Genomic DNA, 16,687 nt, shown 5'->3' on the forward strand with positions numbered 1-16,687 from the left:
AGTGATAGCTAAAGATCTATATAGGGGAATCAGGACCTCCTTCCGCCTGCTGGTGATCCTTCTAGTGCACCATCATTAGTGTCAATGGGAGGAATAGTGCCCCATCATTGGTAACAGCTGGAGGAATAGTGCCCTATCCATGGGGTCAGTGGAAGGAATAATTCCTGGTCACTAGTATTACTGGGAGGTATACTGCCCTAACTATGGTGTCAGTGGGAAGCATAGTGTTCTGTCATCTTAAATATTGGTAGGAATTATGTGCTATTATTGGTGTCAGTGGAAGGAATGGTGCTTCATTGCTGGGTGTCAGTAGGGGGAGACGTGCCTCATATCATTGGAAGGAATAGTGCCCCAAGGGCCAAAAAAAGGCAAGCAAAGGGCCACAGTTTGGAGACCACTTCTGTATATCATGCTGTGAGGTTACTGCTGTGAGAAGTCTCTGCTTTGATACACGTGTAATTTTCAGCCTGAGCTATTAAGCTCTTTAAACAGGATTTTAAGCCTGGTAAGCGTGTGAAAAGGGAAAAGCTGGTTGAAAACGAGTATGAAGTAATCATATTTTAATAGTTGTTTAAAAAGCTATTCTACAAAATGCACAAATTTTAACATACAGCCGTACGGAAGAGCCCTTGAATAAAAAGGATGAAGGAACTGACAGCGCTGACTGTAGGCACCCACACTGGTGGCTGCATAGGCCTTCAAAGCAGCTGAAATCAATTTCCTCAAATCAAGGTAAGGGAAAGGGGTTGAATCTATAACAATGTTTGAGGAATTTCACCACCAACTATTGCCCCAACATTTATATTTTTTTCTATACAGTGCACTCAACAAGCAGGCGAATATACGCATCTTTCAGCCCTTTATATTCATGAAGGTGCTTAGCACTTACCTAGAGTGCCAATTTAATGCCTTGCCAATGCCACCGGTATTAACTAGTGGTTTGTGCACTAAAAAGCAACTCACCATGAGTGTGATCATTATAGGCAGGCCATACGAGATCTCATTTGTTGATTCGATGAGGATGACTGTAAGGCTGATGGTCATCCGGACCACGCCCCCGAGGAAAGCCGCAGCACCGATCAAGGCAAAGGTTCCAGAATAGATATGGGTCAATCCCAAGTAACTGAACAAAAACACAAGAGGTCAGGCCAAGAAACAGCTGGGAGACCAGCCACTCATGTATAGTCTACCTTTTCAGGAGGTTAGCTACCAAACGACCAAAGGCAGCTCCACAGAGCAAGGAGGGCACAAAAAGACCACTAGGCACAGAAATACCATACGTCCAGCAGGACAAGAGGAAGTACATAGAGCAGAAGAAAGACAGAGTGATGGGGCTGAAAGTGCCTGGAACACAAGAGATGGGGAGAACCTTTCACGCAAACAATTGCCGACAGCCTGACGGCAAAAAAGAAATACTACTGTACGAGCAATACTTACCTTCTTGATGAAAGAGTTGCAAGATGGCGGACTCCTGAGGGTTGAAGAAGAGGGTGGCCATGTCGTTGTAGGTATTGTTGGGACAGAAGAAGGTCCTGATGCTGGAATTGACTTCATCAGATGAGGAAAACTGATGGAAAGAGAATAAACTGGGTGTCTGTTGGGAACAATAAACAAGGTGCTTCTCTGGAGGCAGAGACCGATACGAATGTTTCTAGTCTGTACAGAGCTGTGGGACATGTTGGCGCAACAGAGATGCAGGAAATAAATATGTAGAAGGCCATAGCAGCTTTGAGTATAATACATACATGCTGTATTCCACGCTTAAAATATCTTTCTCTGCGTTCATTGAAGGACACAGCAAAGATCTTAAAGATCTGATTTTTGGGCTGCCTGCAGGAGTAGGATGCTGTCTGTTTAGATCAACTACAAAACTACGCCTCTACTCTACCTGAAGAAGCAGCTCATACTGCAAAACATATAGAAGACCATAATATGGTTGGAGTTTGCGTGTTCTTATAATGTATTTCACCCCAGGACTGGGGTAATAGATTTATACTTGTGTAGTTGCTAAGGGAAACACGCTCCATGATTTGAGAGGCTGATCTTTTCATTTGTGATTTTTAACTTGATTTGTGTACTACTGTACATGTCTATGGAGTACCCAGAAAGTCCATGTGTGTCTTTTTTTTCCCAATTCAATTTCTAGCGATAGGATGTGGTATCCTTTGTCTTCTTGATTGGGCATTATTATACAGTATTTATAAAGCGCCAATGGTTCGCTCAGCGGGGGACAGAACATGTGACAGAACAATACCAATACAATGCAAAACATGAGGGGATCGAGGGCCCTGCTCTTTCGAGCTTACAATCTAGGAGGGAGGGGATGGTGGCACAGGAGGAGAGAGCTGTGGGGGATGGAGTGGTAGGAAGAATGGAGGAGGTCGGCAAGTTAGCAGGGAGTGGGGTAGGCTTCCCTGAAGAGATGGGTTTTCAGGGTGCGCCTAAAGGAGAGGAGAGTAGGTGATAATCTGATGGGTTGGGGCAGGGAGTTCCAGAGGATGGGTGACACCCTGGAGAAGTCCTGGAGGCGGGCATGGGAGGAGGAGACCAGGGAACTAGAGAGAAGGAGGTCTTGTGAGGAGCGGAGTGTGCGTGCTGGGCGGTACTTGGATATTAGGTCAGTGATGTAGTTCAGGGCAGTATGGTGGACAGCTTTGTACGTCAGTGTTAGGATTTTGAATTTGATCCGTTGCGCAATCGGAAGCCAGTGGAGGGATTGGCAGAGAGGGGTGGCGGAAATGGAGCGGTTGGAAAGGTGAATGAGTCTGGCAGCCGTATTCAGGATCGACTGAAGCGGGGATAGCCAGCGGCGAGGCAGGCCAGTGAGGAGGGAGTTGCAGTAGTCGAGTCGTGATATGATGAGGGAGTGGATGAGCTGTTTAGTGGTTTCTGGAGTTAGGAACGTGCGTATTTTGGTGATGTTGCGGAGGTGGAGTCTGCACGAGTTTGTTAAAGATTGGACTTGGGGCTGGAAGGATAGGTTGGAGTCCAGAATGACACCAAGTACTCTGGCCTGTGGGGCGGGTTTGATGGTGGCGTTGTTGGATGTGATGGAGAAGTCAATGGGGGGTGGGGTCCGGGCTGGGGGGGAGACAAGAAACTCGGTTTTGGAGAGGTTCAGTTTAAGGAAGTGGAGCGACATCCAGTCTGATATGTTGCTCAGTAGGTGTGTGATTCGGGCGGAGACCAAGGGGGTGAGGTGGGGGGTTGATAGATTTATGTGTCGTCGGCATAGAGGTGGTAGTTGAAGCCGTGAGAGTGTATGAGTTGGCCAAGGGAGGAGGTGTAGATGAAGAAGAGAAGGGGCCCGAGGACAGAGCCTTGAGGGACCCCAACAGAGAGGGGGAGTGAGGGGGAGGTGGTAGCATTATAGGTCATTAGCCCAATGTTTTGATAAAAATACCTTTTCTGTTTAGAACCAATTTCAGCAAAGGGCACACTGTGGGACACTGTGACTTGCATTTTATGAATGGCAGCTGAAATGTAGAGCGCATTGCAGTGTTCGGAGGAGAGCAGATGCTGGTATGAACAGGCCCCCTAGGACAACTTGCCACATAGAGGCACGTTCCTAAAAACATACATGAACTGAGAGACATTTCAGGTACCTGCATAGACATGGTGCCGTTGTTCCAGTCAGTTGGAGGAGAAAGTTTCCGGCATTCCCCCAGAACCATCGATGACACAAAGACGATGACTGTGGTGACCAGAGAGATAAGCAGACTCTCACAGACCCTGGAAGACAGAAAGGTGTATTAGAAGACCCTATTTCGGGTGGACTGTTTCCTCCCACCGAATTTTGATGATTCGTTGCTCCTCCCTTAACATCTCCTAGTCTCGCTCTGTGGTGGTCCTGTGTGCTGAACTATACATTGGTCCGGTCCCGAGCTTACCTCTTCTCTTCCAGAAGTCACACATCCTTCCATCCCTCCCCCCCTACCCCTCTACTCCCTCCCTTGGTCTCTCCTAATCTTCCCCTCCTCTTTTCTACTCACTTCTGCTTTCCTCTCCTCACCCTACATGGAAACTTCATGTGGTTTTTGGGAGTAGCGCTCCCTATCTAGAGGTTAACCATATCTTATCTCCCTTTGTGGTACATTATTCCCCAATGTTTCTCCATGGTTCCTTGCCATTTGTTTTTGTACGACATTTTCCCCTTTGCAGTAGGGCTACATGTTCTCCTTTATTCTTTTTATCTTGTACATGTATTTGGAATGTCCTACGCTTGTATATGACTTTGGAAAACTCAATGTTTGACCAAGAAGGCTCTATTTCATCCAATTAGGTTCAGATATTTGTCAAATGTGGCCGCTGGGGGGTGATAATCTGCACATGAACAGTCAGTGCATTATTACGTAAAGATCAATAATATCTCTCGGGGGGCTCTACACGATAGATGAAAAGATGCCAGTTGTGCCCAAATTTATTTTTACAGTCCAGAGAAGCAACAATCTGTTTGCTTTAATTTTCTTTTTTTCTATTCCTACAGGATGCCCTACTACTCAATAAGCACTTTTTAATCAAAATTTTATCCCCAGTGCTTCATGTATTCAGTATGCACTCCACCAATAACTGGTATGTACTTCGCAAATATCTGCAGTTTGAGCTAGAGAAGATTTCCAGCAAGTTGCATCATATGCTGGTTAGTTCTATCCTGTGCACATGAAACATTTGCTACAACAGCAGCTCAGGGCATGGCTTGTAAGGTTCTTGTTCCAGTACACCTTCTTTGTATAGCACTGTGGAAGATGATGGCAGTATATATACAGTGATGCATTAGCGGTCACACATGCTGTGGTTGTTGACGTACCTGATAAGCTTTGGCTTTGGGTGGACATTCTTCATACGATACTTAGCCAGTCTTTTATTCAGGCAGTTGAACATGGCCCCCAGCAATCCACCAACCACCCCCATGATGATAAAGAAGGCCAAGTCCACTACAGTCCACAGGTGACACTTCTTGTCTGAATCTGAACACTGAAAGAGAATCAACATGACAACGGACAGTACAACTACGGTTATGCTCTAATCATGCTGTCAAGAATGTATAGGACAACACAAACAAAACAGAAGATATACAGGACATGAGGAAAGAAAGCAGTATGCACATTAGTCAGACAAGAAGGGGGAGGATTCTGTTCTTCAAGTGACCAACTGGAAGACAACTGAAAATAAAGAATGCATACTATATATTGTTTAATGAATGGGGTGGAGTGGGGGGGGGGCTGAAATCTGGCTTTAACAGTGCTGGTTTTAATACCATGACTTTATTTCAACTTTATGAAGCTATAACTGGGTCTCTGTACTTCTCTACACAATGCAGACAGATCAAGGCGGGTGGGAGAAGCCAGAGCATTGTTATTTGGTATTTGACTGTTTATAGTTACTAAAATAATTGCATTTCCATGTTCTGTGTACTGTGGGAGACCAGATATAGTGAATGCAGGGTCCGAGGACACAAGATATAGTGAATGCAGAGTCTGGGGAGACCAGATTTAGTAAATGCAGGGTCCGGGGAGACTAGATATAGTGAATGCAGGGTCCGAGGACACAAGATATAGTGAATGCAGAGTCTGGGGAGACCAGATATAGTAAATGCAGGGTCCGGGGAGACCAGATATAGTGAATGCAGGGTCCGGGGATACCAGATATAGTGAATGCAGGATCCGGGGAGACCAAATATAGCGAATTCAGGGTCCGGGGAGACCAGATATAGTGAATGCAGGGTCCGGGGATACCAGATATAGTGAATGCAGGGTCCGGGGAGACCAAATATAGCGAATGCAGGGTCCTGGGAGACCAGATATAGTGAATGCAGGGTCCTGGGAGACCAGATATAGTGAATGCAGGGTCCTGGGAGACCAGATATAGTGAATGCAGGGTCCAAGGAGATCAGATATAGTGAATGCAGGGTCCGGGGAGACCAGATATAGTGAATGCAGGGTCCGGGGTTTAGTAACACTTTAACCCCAATATATCAAAATTAGTGCTGCGCTAGTCACACAATAATAATTAGTGTACATACAGTACGATACTAAACCCCACAAACATTAAGCCTCATGCAATAACATTCTATAAAACTTCAGTGATAATGCACTACTATGCATATAAATCAATACATATATATGTAAATTCCAATACAAGTGAGTAAATATCCCAATCGCAATCAAAATGTGCAAATAAAAGTCCAATTATTAACGTTGTTGCGTGTGGCTTAATGTTTTTATGGGGTTTAGGATCATATGTACACTAATTATTATTGTGCGACTAGCGCAGCACAAATTTTGACATATTGGAGTTCTGTATAGCTAGTATGAGAGGTCACTGAGTGCACTGCGGCTAGTTATATATATTTTCTATATATTTTTGTAGCATATATTGTGTACCACATTTTATTTTGTTTTTCACCAGATTCATTAATTTTGTGTATAGCACAAAGGGTTTGGGATAAATCTATAGCAGCACATAAGGATTGGATTGTTGGATTAACACTTTAAGCCTCTGTTCAAGTCATTGCGACTTTTCATGCATCTTCGAAGTCACATAAATCGTATCCCATATCTTTCAATGGAACCATTTTAATCACTGTGACTCAAAAAATTGCGACTTGCATTGACTCCTATTATTGAAGTGGCAGCAAAAGGCAGTGAAGCCTCACATCATATTCGGACCTCAGTCGCACAACTTTGGGGTCACATGATGTGAACCGGGTGTAACTGTTCTCTACCCCCCCCCCCCCCCCGCAAAAAAAGTACAAGACAACGCAAATTGTAATGACATATTAGACATGTACCTTAAACTCCCCAAAGTTTAGGAGCCCAGGAACATGGAATGACCCCCAGCTTGAAAACAGTATCCCGGAGCGGAAAAAGTTCAGCGTAAATGTTGCGGACATGGAGCAGAAGAGCTGACAGAGAAGAGAGACCAATCAAATTAGAGTTGTACTACTGTACTTAGCACAGAGATCACTGATCATGCACACAGGAACAATCTTCAAGGGTGGCACTCTACAGCTGATGTTTTTTTTTTTCACAGCCATTGTACAGAACCAGTACAATGCTGTCACAAGAGATGAACCATGCTAACTACTCACTACTTTCCAGGTTAGCCCCTGATTCCAGAACGATGACCCTTCCTCCAAACTGAAAAGCGTACCCCCAATGGGAGCCCCGAAGGCAGCCGCCACCCCTGCCGCTGCACCAGCAGAAACAAAGTCTCTCTTGTCCCTAAGGAAGAGAACAAGAAGTCATTAATGAGGAAGCCAACACTTGTGTATGTTGAAATAGACGTTTGTCTTCATCGCCAATTCACTACTGGCTGTACCTGTCACTGCGAAAATACGGAAAGTCAAAGCGAATCTTCTGGAATGAAATGCTCTGGAACTGGAAGAGAGACAAAGAGGTCAGTATTAGGGATGGACAATGTCTGATCTATCTTATTCTGGAAGGGTTGCAGATACACCTCTAATCTCAGCCTGCATACAGTCTTACAGATGGAGTAATTCAAACACCAGGCCTCATTTACCAAACAGTCTAAAAAACGGTTCACCTCATTTACAACTGCATAAAAACAGTCTGTCCTTGAAAGCCCCCATGCTATTCTGACTAGTTGGTTGCAGAAAGCTGTGTGCTGTCTCATACGCACCAATCACATTGCGCCCTGTATAATCAAAGTTTTCATGTGATGGTCAGTGTAGGAGTTCATTATCAGATAAATGGTAGATGAGAAGGATGAAGACATTACCATCCAAACATAATTCAACATTTGCCCTTCTAGCACAGAAGGTTAAAAGTAATAGTAGCTATGGGATACAGTAGCTACACAGACAGTTCATTTTTCAGAAACATCAATCTATTAACAAAGATGTTTTAGCAGCGATAAAAGCTTACCTCCTAACTCAATGATTCAAGTCAAAAAATAATCAGTGCTTCAGGAAGGAAAAGCAGAACCAATTTAAAGAAAAGCACATCTTTAGCGCCACCCCTGCATGAAGCCCGATTTGTGGGCATTACTAGAGGAGCTACCTCCCTCTTTTATGCTCTCCCGCTGTCATTTTCCCTCACCCACCCCATCGTCAATTCCATCTTTCTCCTATCTCCTGCTGTCCGTTAGTCCTGGCACCTCTATTCAATACACTTGTCTCCTACAATCATTCCTGTTCCCATACCTACTGCTGCCAATATCGTTCTCCTCCAAATTTCCCCTGTTATTTTCTCCCCAGCGTCTCTATTCAATTCTCTCAGCACCTGCTGTCATTCTTTTATGTATGTGTGTAATCTCTGTATGGGTTTCACTTAAAACACATATAGGAGATGGTTGTGCTGACAAGCCACCTCTCCCAGCATTAAAGCAGACGTGTGGGATTACAAATGAAAAAACAAACCTACATACTCACATATGTGGATGCAGCATTGGTCCAATGCTGCCACTGTTCCCTGCTGGCTGTAAGATTGAGAACTGAGCGATCACATAAATGCTGATAGCTCAGTTCTCGGTCTTCACTGAGCAGAGAGCACTGACTGTACGTCACTGCTCTCTGCTCTGCCCCTCCAGCATTCACTGAAACTTCGGGCTGTGCAGGGGGCAGGGAGAGGCTGGCTTGAGAGGATGAGCTAACTGCTGGCCAGGAATCTGGGAGGCTCCCAGCATTAACGTTGGGATCCCTTCAGATCCTGGACCGGCTCTGTGACAATAGCTGACAGCGGGCTTTAGCTCACTGTTGGCTGAATCTGGATCACAGAAGAGCAGAACTAAGTGCACTCCTGTGACCCAGAAGAGAAGTATGTCCATAAAGACTTTGGCCATACTTCTTTGAATAGAGAAGGCACTCACCTCGAGAGTGCACCTGCTACTAGAGGCAAACACTGTCAATCAGAACTCATTAGATATTCATCTGCTGCTGAGCAGCACTGTCGAACAACAGTGGGGAAGGGAATTTGCAATGCTAGTTCAGCAACCAAATCACAGCTCAAAACAGGAGGAAACTAGGATTATACGGAGATGTATCCTTTAGACTTGGCCAATGACTCCTCTAGTAATACAAGAGTCTGCATCAGGATGTAGTGTTGGGGAGATACCAGTATACACATGGTAGATGATGCTGGGGATATGGATGAAAGAAATTCCACTTAGACTTACTTGAGGAAGCCCTGCACCAACAACGGCCCCGCTGTGAATCATCGGTCCCTCCTTCCCAACAAAAAGGCCTGTGAGTAGAGAATTAGTAAGTCACATGATAAATTCATGAAGAAGTACTAGAACTAAAATGTGCCTGATTTCTAATGGTGGAATCGATTCGATTTCTAAATACGAGCTATTTATTTTGTTTTATTTTATGAAGGCTGGAATGCAGAAAACGACCAAAGCTAAACTCTGGACTCATTTTTTTTAAATTTAAGTCTCCCTGAATATTTAAGAAAAAAAAAAAAAGAAAAAATCCTTTTTTTCCAATGAAGTCTCCTGCAGTACCTCTTCTATGCTACAAGCTGTTCAGTCTTTTGGGTCAAGCCTGGAAGGAGGAGGACATACTGTGAGTATAGAGCACCATGGGCTCAGTCTCACCATGGTACCCTATGCTTGCCGTGTATGGATGCAGAGAGCAGCACAGACATCAAATCAGTGCCACCCTCTGTAACCACAAGAATTTCCCACCACTTGGTAATAAACACAGAGAGGAACAGTTACATGACCAGCCTGAAGACCACTGGTAAAAAAAATATAACAAAAAAAACCCATATTGTGGAGCATGAGGGGATCAAGAAAGGACAGGGGTTGAAGCCAGAGCCCAGAATTAGCCTTTAAAGGGTATATAAGAAATCATTTCACTGGTACTCAAAAGAAAATTACAATCCAATCCAATGCAGGATTTCTATTTGTGGACAGAACTCAAACTTATGTTAAAGCTAAACTCCAGAAAATGGTTTTCTTGTGCAGTATACCTTTGGGTGGTGCTGTCCTTACCTCCAGAAACACCAAACAAAACCCCCAAAGCCTTGCAGACGAGCGTTCTGAGACGGACCACGCCTGGGACCTTTACTCCATTCAGGTAACATTTAATCTCAGGAATCCCAGATCCTGCTGCTACAGGCTATGCAAGTATAAATAAAAAATACACCTTTTTAGAAAAGATAAAAACTTTAACTCTATAAAGCAGAACCCTATTAAAAAAATAAGCCTTTTTTTTTTTGCAATCCTAAGATACGGCCCTCAAGGCAGACTGTTCTAAAACTACAATACTCACTCGAAGAGGTTTGTTACAGGTTTGTGAGAGTTCACAGGCTGATTAGCAAAAATACAATAATGGTTATCTATGTCATATGAAGTTCTGTACTGAAATGTATTGTAATTGTACTGTCTCCCTTATATTGTAAAGTGCTGCGCAAACTGTTGGCGCTATATAAATCCTGTATAATAATATGAAGTTCAAATGGTTTGCATTTCGTCTGCATAGTCGGGCATAGGCAATAAGATGGCCTATTTCAAAGTACTAGAATATAACCCTGAACTTTGCAGGTACCGCCATCCCCATCTTTAATCTATGAAAAATTTCAGGAGGTGATTGGATAACTAAAGGAAAACACAGGAAAAGCTTCACATTTTAACATACCAGCAATAATTCACTTCATGCCAGTCATTACCTGTATGAGGACAAAGAGTGTGGCTATGAAGGCAAAGGTCAAGTTGAACCCCAAGAGTTCCAGCAGGGACAAAGCCAAGCATCCTCGATCTGTACAATCTTCAACAGCTGTGTTATCAGGTCAAGGAAAGAACAAAATGGCACCCAAATGGGATACATAACTCGCTTACTGGCCTGCAGTTGTTTTACTACTCACAAAGGGTGGTGAAGGAGGCCAAGCTATACAAGGGAAGATCACATTTATACTTTTCTTTCAGCTGGTCATGACATAAAAGGCATTCAGGATCAATGACTCTAAAATTACTGTGGAGAGCTCTCTAGAACATTGAGACATACATGTTTAAAGGGATGCTGGGGATGAGTTCTTTCAAAGGGTTATATTGTGGGAAGTTTTGGAGAGTAACCGGTTTACCTGTTTTTAACACAGGTGAGGACTTGCTACAAGCATAAGAAAAAAAAAAAAGGTTAGGTTTGAGTTCAGTTTCAAAATGTCCTTAAAGAAGAAATAGCATGAAAATGTAACCAATCATCTTTTGTGTAAAGATTCTTCATGGTCTAATGGGAGGCAAGGCTAAAAAGGTGTCCATTTCTCATCCCAGAAAGGTGGGAGGTATGCATAAGCACCATAGCCTCCATCAAATTCAACAATAAAAGGCCTTCAGCTGTAAAAGTGCAATTTACACACTAGACTGAACTGTAACTTTCACTCCACTGGCCTGTATACACTGGCAGCATGTGGTCTTTATACTACACTGAAAAATTCCCAGTTACACTTACCAGTAATGTATTTATAAGAATCTTCCAGGACTGCAACCGGATTAGTTCCTCCCTCTAAAGGAAACACATACAAAACTGTTAAAAAGCCTTTATTACCACCCTCATCCTTAGTTGAGATAAAAAGATTTGCTCCACCAACTGATTTTTCTGCCCAAGATACTGCCAAGGTTCTGGTTGAATTGACCTTCAATGAAGGTGGTACTTTTAATCCTTCTTTATAAATGAGAGATAAAGTGGATTTGGAAGCCTGTAAGTTCTTATAAGGACCAGTAAAGACCAGGAGAGGAGAGTGAATCCTCTGGTAGCCTCAAGGTAAGTGAGAAAACTTGTCCTAACATTCAAAGAATTTGGAGAATTTGGATGACCCAAGATATTTTCTACTTTCCGGTTTTCTCTTCATGCAAATAAGCCTCTGCCACAATGTCCCAGTTGCTGACTATTTGAAGAAAAACACTCTAATGCACTTTCCAGTCACTGCGTGGAATAGTAATGCAATGAGTAAGTCTGCTACCATGTCTCAAGACCTCTTTATATGGACTGCTAAACTGGAGGTGATGCTTTTTTTCTGCCCCAAAAAAGAATGTCCCAAGCCACTTATAACAGAGTGTGAGGTCTGGTACCTCCCTGGTGGTTCACGTATGCTACCGTAGCAGCATTTTTGGAGAAGACGTGTATCTCCTGGTTTTTGACCAATGAGTGGAAAGCCAATAATGCCTCTTTCAGAGGCGTAAGATCCTGAGGTTGAAACAGGACTAGTTACTGAGTTGTAGTTTTCAGATCCCCTGGGCTTGAATGTGAACTCCTCAACTCTAAGAGCTGGCATCTGTTGTGATCTTTCCCACAAAAACCTGGCCCCAATATCTGCCTTCCATCAATTTTTGTGGATCCATCCACCAATCCACTGTGTAGAGGACTTTTGGAAACAGGTGAACTCACAAGTCCAAAGAATTTTTCTGTCAATCCCACTGGGATATGACACAAAACACAAAGGGCTCTTGAGGGTAACTGAACCCAAGTTAAGGCCAGAATCAAAGGAGTAATTAGACGCAAGTCTCATAACATTCCTTAAGGTAACAACCTCTGCCGAAATGGCCAGACCAGTCATAAAGAAGATCTTTTTGACCAGATAAAAAATCTTTTGGCTTGCAGGGCTTACTTGATAGCCCAGGAAGATACTGGTCTGGTTATCAGTGTGGATTTCTCTTTGTTAACCAGCCAACCTAATCTTTTCAGCGTGAGAAGAACCTGAAAACATCCTTCACTTTCTCTTTAGTTTGAGCTATCTTCTGAAGATGAGACATGACCTACAATAGAATCTTAGTGAAGATTCTTGGGGCTGCCAAGAGACGGAAAGGCATGGCATGAAGCTGGTAATTGTAATTCGTCTGCTTTGACAGCAATGAAAACTGTATGATTCTCTGATGTCCTGGATGAATCAGGACATGTACAGTGTAAAAGTTTTCCATTCTAAACTTCTTGCGCAACATGAGCTTGTTCAACTTTCTTAGTTTATGATCATCCTGTTTGCCCAAAGGTTTCTAGACCTCAAACGCATGGGAATAAAACCTCTGAAAAATGTAATCTTCAAGCACAGGAATATAGCATGCCTCCATACTAAGCAACCTATTCACTCCCTTGTTATCTCTCGCCTTGATTATTGCAACTTCCTCCTCACTGGCCGACCTCATCGCAGGCTATCCCCTCTTCAGTCTATCATGAATGCTGCTGCCAGACTCATCCACCTTACTAACCGTTCTGTATCAGCCATCCCTCTCAGCCAATCCCTCCACTGGCTTCCCATTGCCCAACGGATAAAATTCAAAACATTAACAACTAATAAAGCCATTTATAACTCTGCCCCAAATTACATCACTGATCTTGTCTCCAAATATCACCCAAACCGTCCTCTCCACTCCTCCCACGACCTCCTGCTCTCTAGATCCCTGGTCTCCTCCTCCCATGCTCGTCTCTAGAACTTCTCTAGAGCTTCCCCCATCCTCTGGAACTCTCTACCCCAATTTATCAGACTATCACCTACTTTTAGGCGATCTCTGAAAACCTATCTCTTCAGGGAAGCCTATCCTGCCCTAAGCCAATAATGGAATCTTCTACTCATCCTACCAGTCCAACCCCCACAGTTACTACCTTTTGTACCACTAGCCCTTCCCTCTTAGATTGTAAGCTCCATGGAGCAGGGCCCTCCTAACTCTCTTGTATTGAACTGTATTGTCTCCGTTTTATATTGTAAAGCGCTGAGCAAACTATTGGCGCTATATAAATCCTGTATAATAATGCTGCATCATTTACAGTTCTTACGGGTAGATTCTGGAGGAGAAAAGAGCAAAACTCTTTTAGGCTTTAGTTTACTAAACATCCATTTTTTTTCTTTTGTTCCTGAGGTTTATTATCCTGCAGGTTCTCAGAAAAAAAACCTTCTGTTAAGCACCTATTACACATTCTTCTGTGGAAACTTTTTGCAGGTCTGTATAAGAAAGTGTCCAGACCTAAACCAAAAAGTAGGAAACAATCAAATGGAATTCCACACAAATTAGATTTAGAGGTTAAAGAAGCAATAACCTACTTATCAAGTAAACGCTTTCTTAAAATTCATACCCAAGCACATGCAGATTACAACGTTAAATGCTGCTAACTCCTGCTTTCTCAGTGCTGCTTCCCTGAACATCTGGCCTTCACAAGAAGGAATTAGTAACAAATGGTGCACTCTCAAGGGAAAGCTTTGCTCTCCTAGGCTGTGGGGATGTGTTTCTCTCGAAGCACACAATGTAGGTAGACACAACTCTAATCCCTGCATGCAAGAGTGGCTCCTTAAAAGAAATTGCCCATCCTAAAACAGGAAACCTGGGGCAGTGGTCATGGCACCAGCTTAAACAAACATGGGCACGTATTAAAAGATAAGGAAGCTGTACACTCAGTAAGTTATTAAATCAGATGCTGAAAATGCTTGATATCACAAAGTCTCTGCTCCAAGATTCAAGTCAGATGGCCCTTCTCGGAGTTTAACAAGACTGCAGATCTAGCAGTAGCTTTATGGATTCTGCACCATTAACAAAAGTGCCAAGTGGGAAACAGCCTTACTTGCTAATGACAGGGAATAAAGAACTTGCTCTACTGGAACAGCCTAGAACAGATACTGTAAAGCTTGTTCCAGTCAACAAACATTTCTTGATATACAGTTTGCTGCCAAGGCATTGGCAAGCCAGGCTCTTAGGAGTGTTTCTGCTTTGCTATGCAAAGATTTACTATCAGTGATTTTCCTTTTCAGGTTATTTCCATTGCTTCAAAACCAGGTTGTTAAAGAAATGACAAAAAAAAGCCCCTACACTGAAGATCTTGCAGACCTCTGTACATTGTCTTGAATTGAGAGCACCTTAGGAAAGTCAGGAACTTGTTTAGTAGCATTGTCTTTCCCCTGAGCAACTATGGAAGGGGGGTCCATACGAGGAGGTGGCAAGCAACCAAGTTTGGCTTTAGAAGTCGAGGGCAAGTAATCTGAAAGCACAACCCAAAATGAGTGAAAAGTAGAGACTATTGAAGAGCATAACAGAATCCTCCACTAGGGCAGAGGTTTCAAATGCAGCCAGCTTCTGAATGCATTCCTTACAGAAAGTCATGATGGAAGAGGCAGACAAATTTATCAATAAATGCCACAGTGCCTTCTACTGTGTGTGAGGACTGAGGCAGAAATAGCTGGTGGGTTAATGGAAGCATAGGAAGACTGTTTGCTACTTTGGTACCTCTGAAACAAAAGATAGTGCAGCAAAAGTTAACCAAGCTCCTCCAACAAACTTCCGGAAAGGGAAAGTGCCAAGATGACACTGCACCCACCTACCACATTGCCACTGCTGACCAAGTCACCTCAACTGCCAGCAGAACCTACCATCTGCAGTAGCAGCCTGGGGCCCTCTGCTGTCCTCCACTTTTTCCATAATCAGGATGGTGGTCATCTCCCTTTCCATCCCTCCATAAAGTCCGGCCTGGCTACAGCCAAATACGCACCTACATGGACCACCAGAGGTGGCGTGATCATATCCAAAATGAGGCTTAGGTCATATGTCACTTCTGGAAGGGGTTCCACTCACTAAGACACAACCCACATATAGCCCAGCCCTGCTACCAACATCAGACCAAAACTGAAGACTACTTTGTAGGGGAGAAGGACAGGGAACACAGGCCAAGGGCGTTGGGGGAGGGGTCAAGATGTAAAGGAACCTCTCTGGCCACAAAGGTAGAACAAGGCAACCTGGCCAAGATTTGTATCAGGAGGGGGACCGCTGACCTAACAGCCATCCAGTCAATCAACAAAAGCATAACCTTTCATTACTTTATGGACAGAAGGAAACTATTTAAACTGAGGGGAGGGGACAAGGGGGATGGGAGGGGGTTTGACCTATTCTGAATGTGTTTCCTGTACAGGGAGAGACTGAGGATTGGGGAAATATAGGGCAGAATGCTTCAGAGCAAAGAATGCAAAGATCAGGCTGTGTTTATTCAATACAGAGAGGGAAAACTGTAAGCAGAGTGGGTGGGGAACGTGTGAACAAAACAGCCATAGGAAAAGGATACAGTTCTGAACCACTTGGAACTTGAACTGGGAGAAAAGACGCACAAAATAATCCACAAACAGCCCAACCTGCATAGGAACACAGAGATTCAGTCATTACAAAAATCAGCAAAAATTATGTAATGCAAATAACGTCAAGTTAAGACAGTCAACACAGCAACGAATACCTGACAAATGTTCTACCACTTCATGCTGTCCAAAACTAAAAAATTGTTTTGCTGGTTCTACTAGTAATACAGAAACAGAATCAGCCATTTTTCAACCCCAAGACTTTTAAAAGGGGGCGCCTGAAATATTATATATAGGGGGGGCTGACAGGCTAAAGTGACCGCTTTGGTGGACTTTGCCTTGTTCTGTGTGAGCTGAGAAATAGGAGTCTGCCAGGCTGGGACTTGTAGTGCCATAGAGACTCTCTCGTTTCTCTCCCCGTCTTGCTTTATCTTTGTCCTCCCTCCCCCCCCTCACATCCTTTTCCCACTTTCTCTCTCTCTCATTGTACTCTTGCTCTCTATCACCCCTTTATCTCTCTCTCCCTACACCCACACCCCACGCTCATCCTGACTTCTGTACTCAATACACTGTATTTTATGTTACTTACTCCTGCATTAAAACATTTTTTATAGACTACAGGAGGAAGGGGACATGGAATGGAGGAGGACATGGGATAGGGGAGATGTGACTAGAGGAGGAGGAGG

At 43.7% G+C, this 16,687-nt stretch overlaps 1 protein-coding gene across 2 annotated transcripts in view; it reads right to left on the reverse strand.

The window, feature by feature from the left end:
* CLCN6 (Cl-/H+ antiporter 6) overlaps positions 1 to 16,687 on the reverse strand; it is a 105,059-nt gene that overhangs the window by 65,769 nt on the left and 22,603 nt on the right. For both annotated transcript variants that reach the window (XM_089658143.1, XM_089658142.1), the window contains exons 5-16: positions 15,995 to 16,061; positions 10,635 to 10,741; positions 9,958 to 10,084; positions 9,136 to 9,203; positions 7,321 to 7,379; positions 7,091 to 7,223; positions 6,791 to 6,904; positions 4,808 to 4,974; positions 3,606 to 3,732; positions 1,438 to 1,567; positions 1,191 to 1,344; positions 964 to 1,123 (exon numbers count right to left, since the gene is read on the reverse strand). In XM_089658143.1, coding sequence (XP_089514269.1) covers positions 964 to 1,123; positions 1,191 to 1,344; positions 1,438 to 1,567; positions 3,606 to 3,732; positions 4,808 to 4,974; positions 6,791 to 6,904; positions 7,091 to 7,223; positions 7,321 to 7,379; positions 9,136 to 9,203; positions 9,958 to 10,084; positions 10,635 to 10,741; positions 15,995 to 16,061 — 1,413 coding nt within the window. The remainder of the gene's footprint in view (positions 1 to 963; positions 1,124 to 1,190; positions 1,345 to 1,437; positions 1,568 to 3,605; positions 3,733 to 4,807; positions 4,975 to 6,790; positions 6,905 to 7,090; positions 7,224 to 7,320; positions 7,380 to 9,135; positions 9,204 to 9,957; positions 10,085 to 10,634; positions 10,742 to 15,994; positions 16,062 to 16,687) is intronic.

Source organism: Staurois parvus, unplaced genomic scaffold, assembly GCF_062004578.1.
Source record: "Staurois parvus isolate SC_StPar_1 unplaced genomic scaffold, SC_StPar_1.0 ptg001053l, whole genome shotgun sequence".
NCBI classification, from domain to species: domain Eukaryota; kingdom Metazoa; phylum Chordata; class Amphibia; order Anura; family Ranidae; genus Staurois; species Staurois parvus.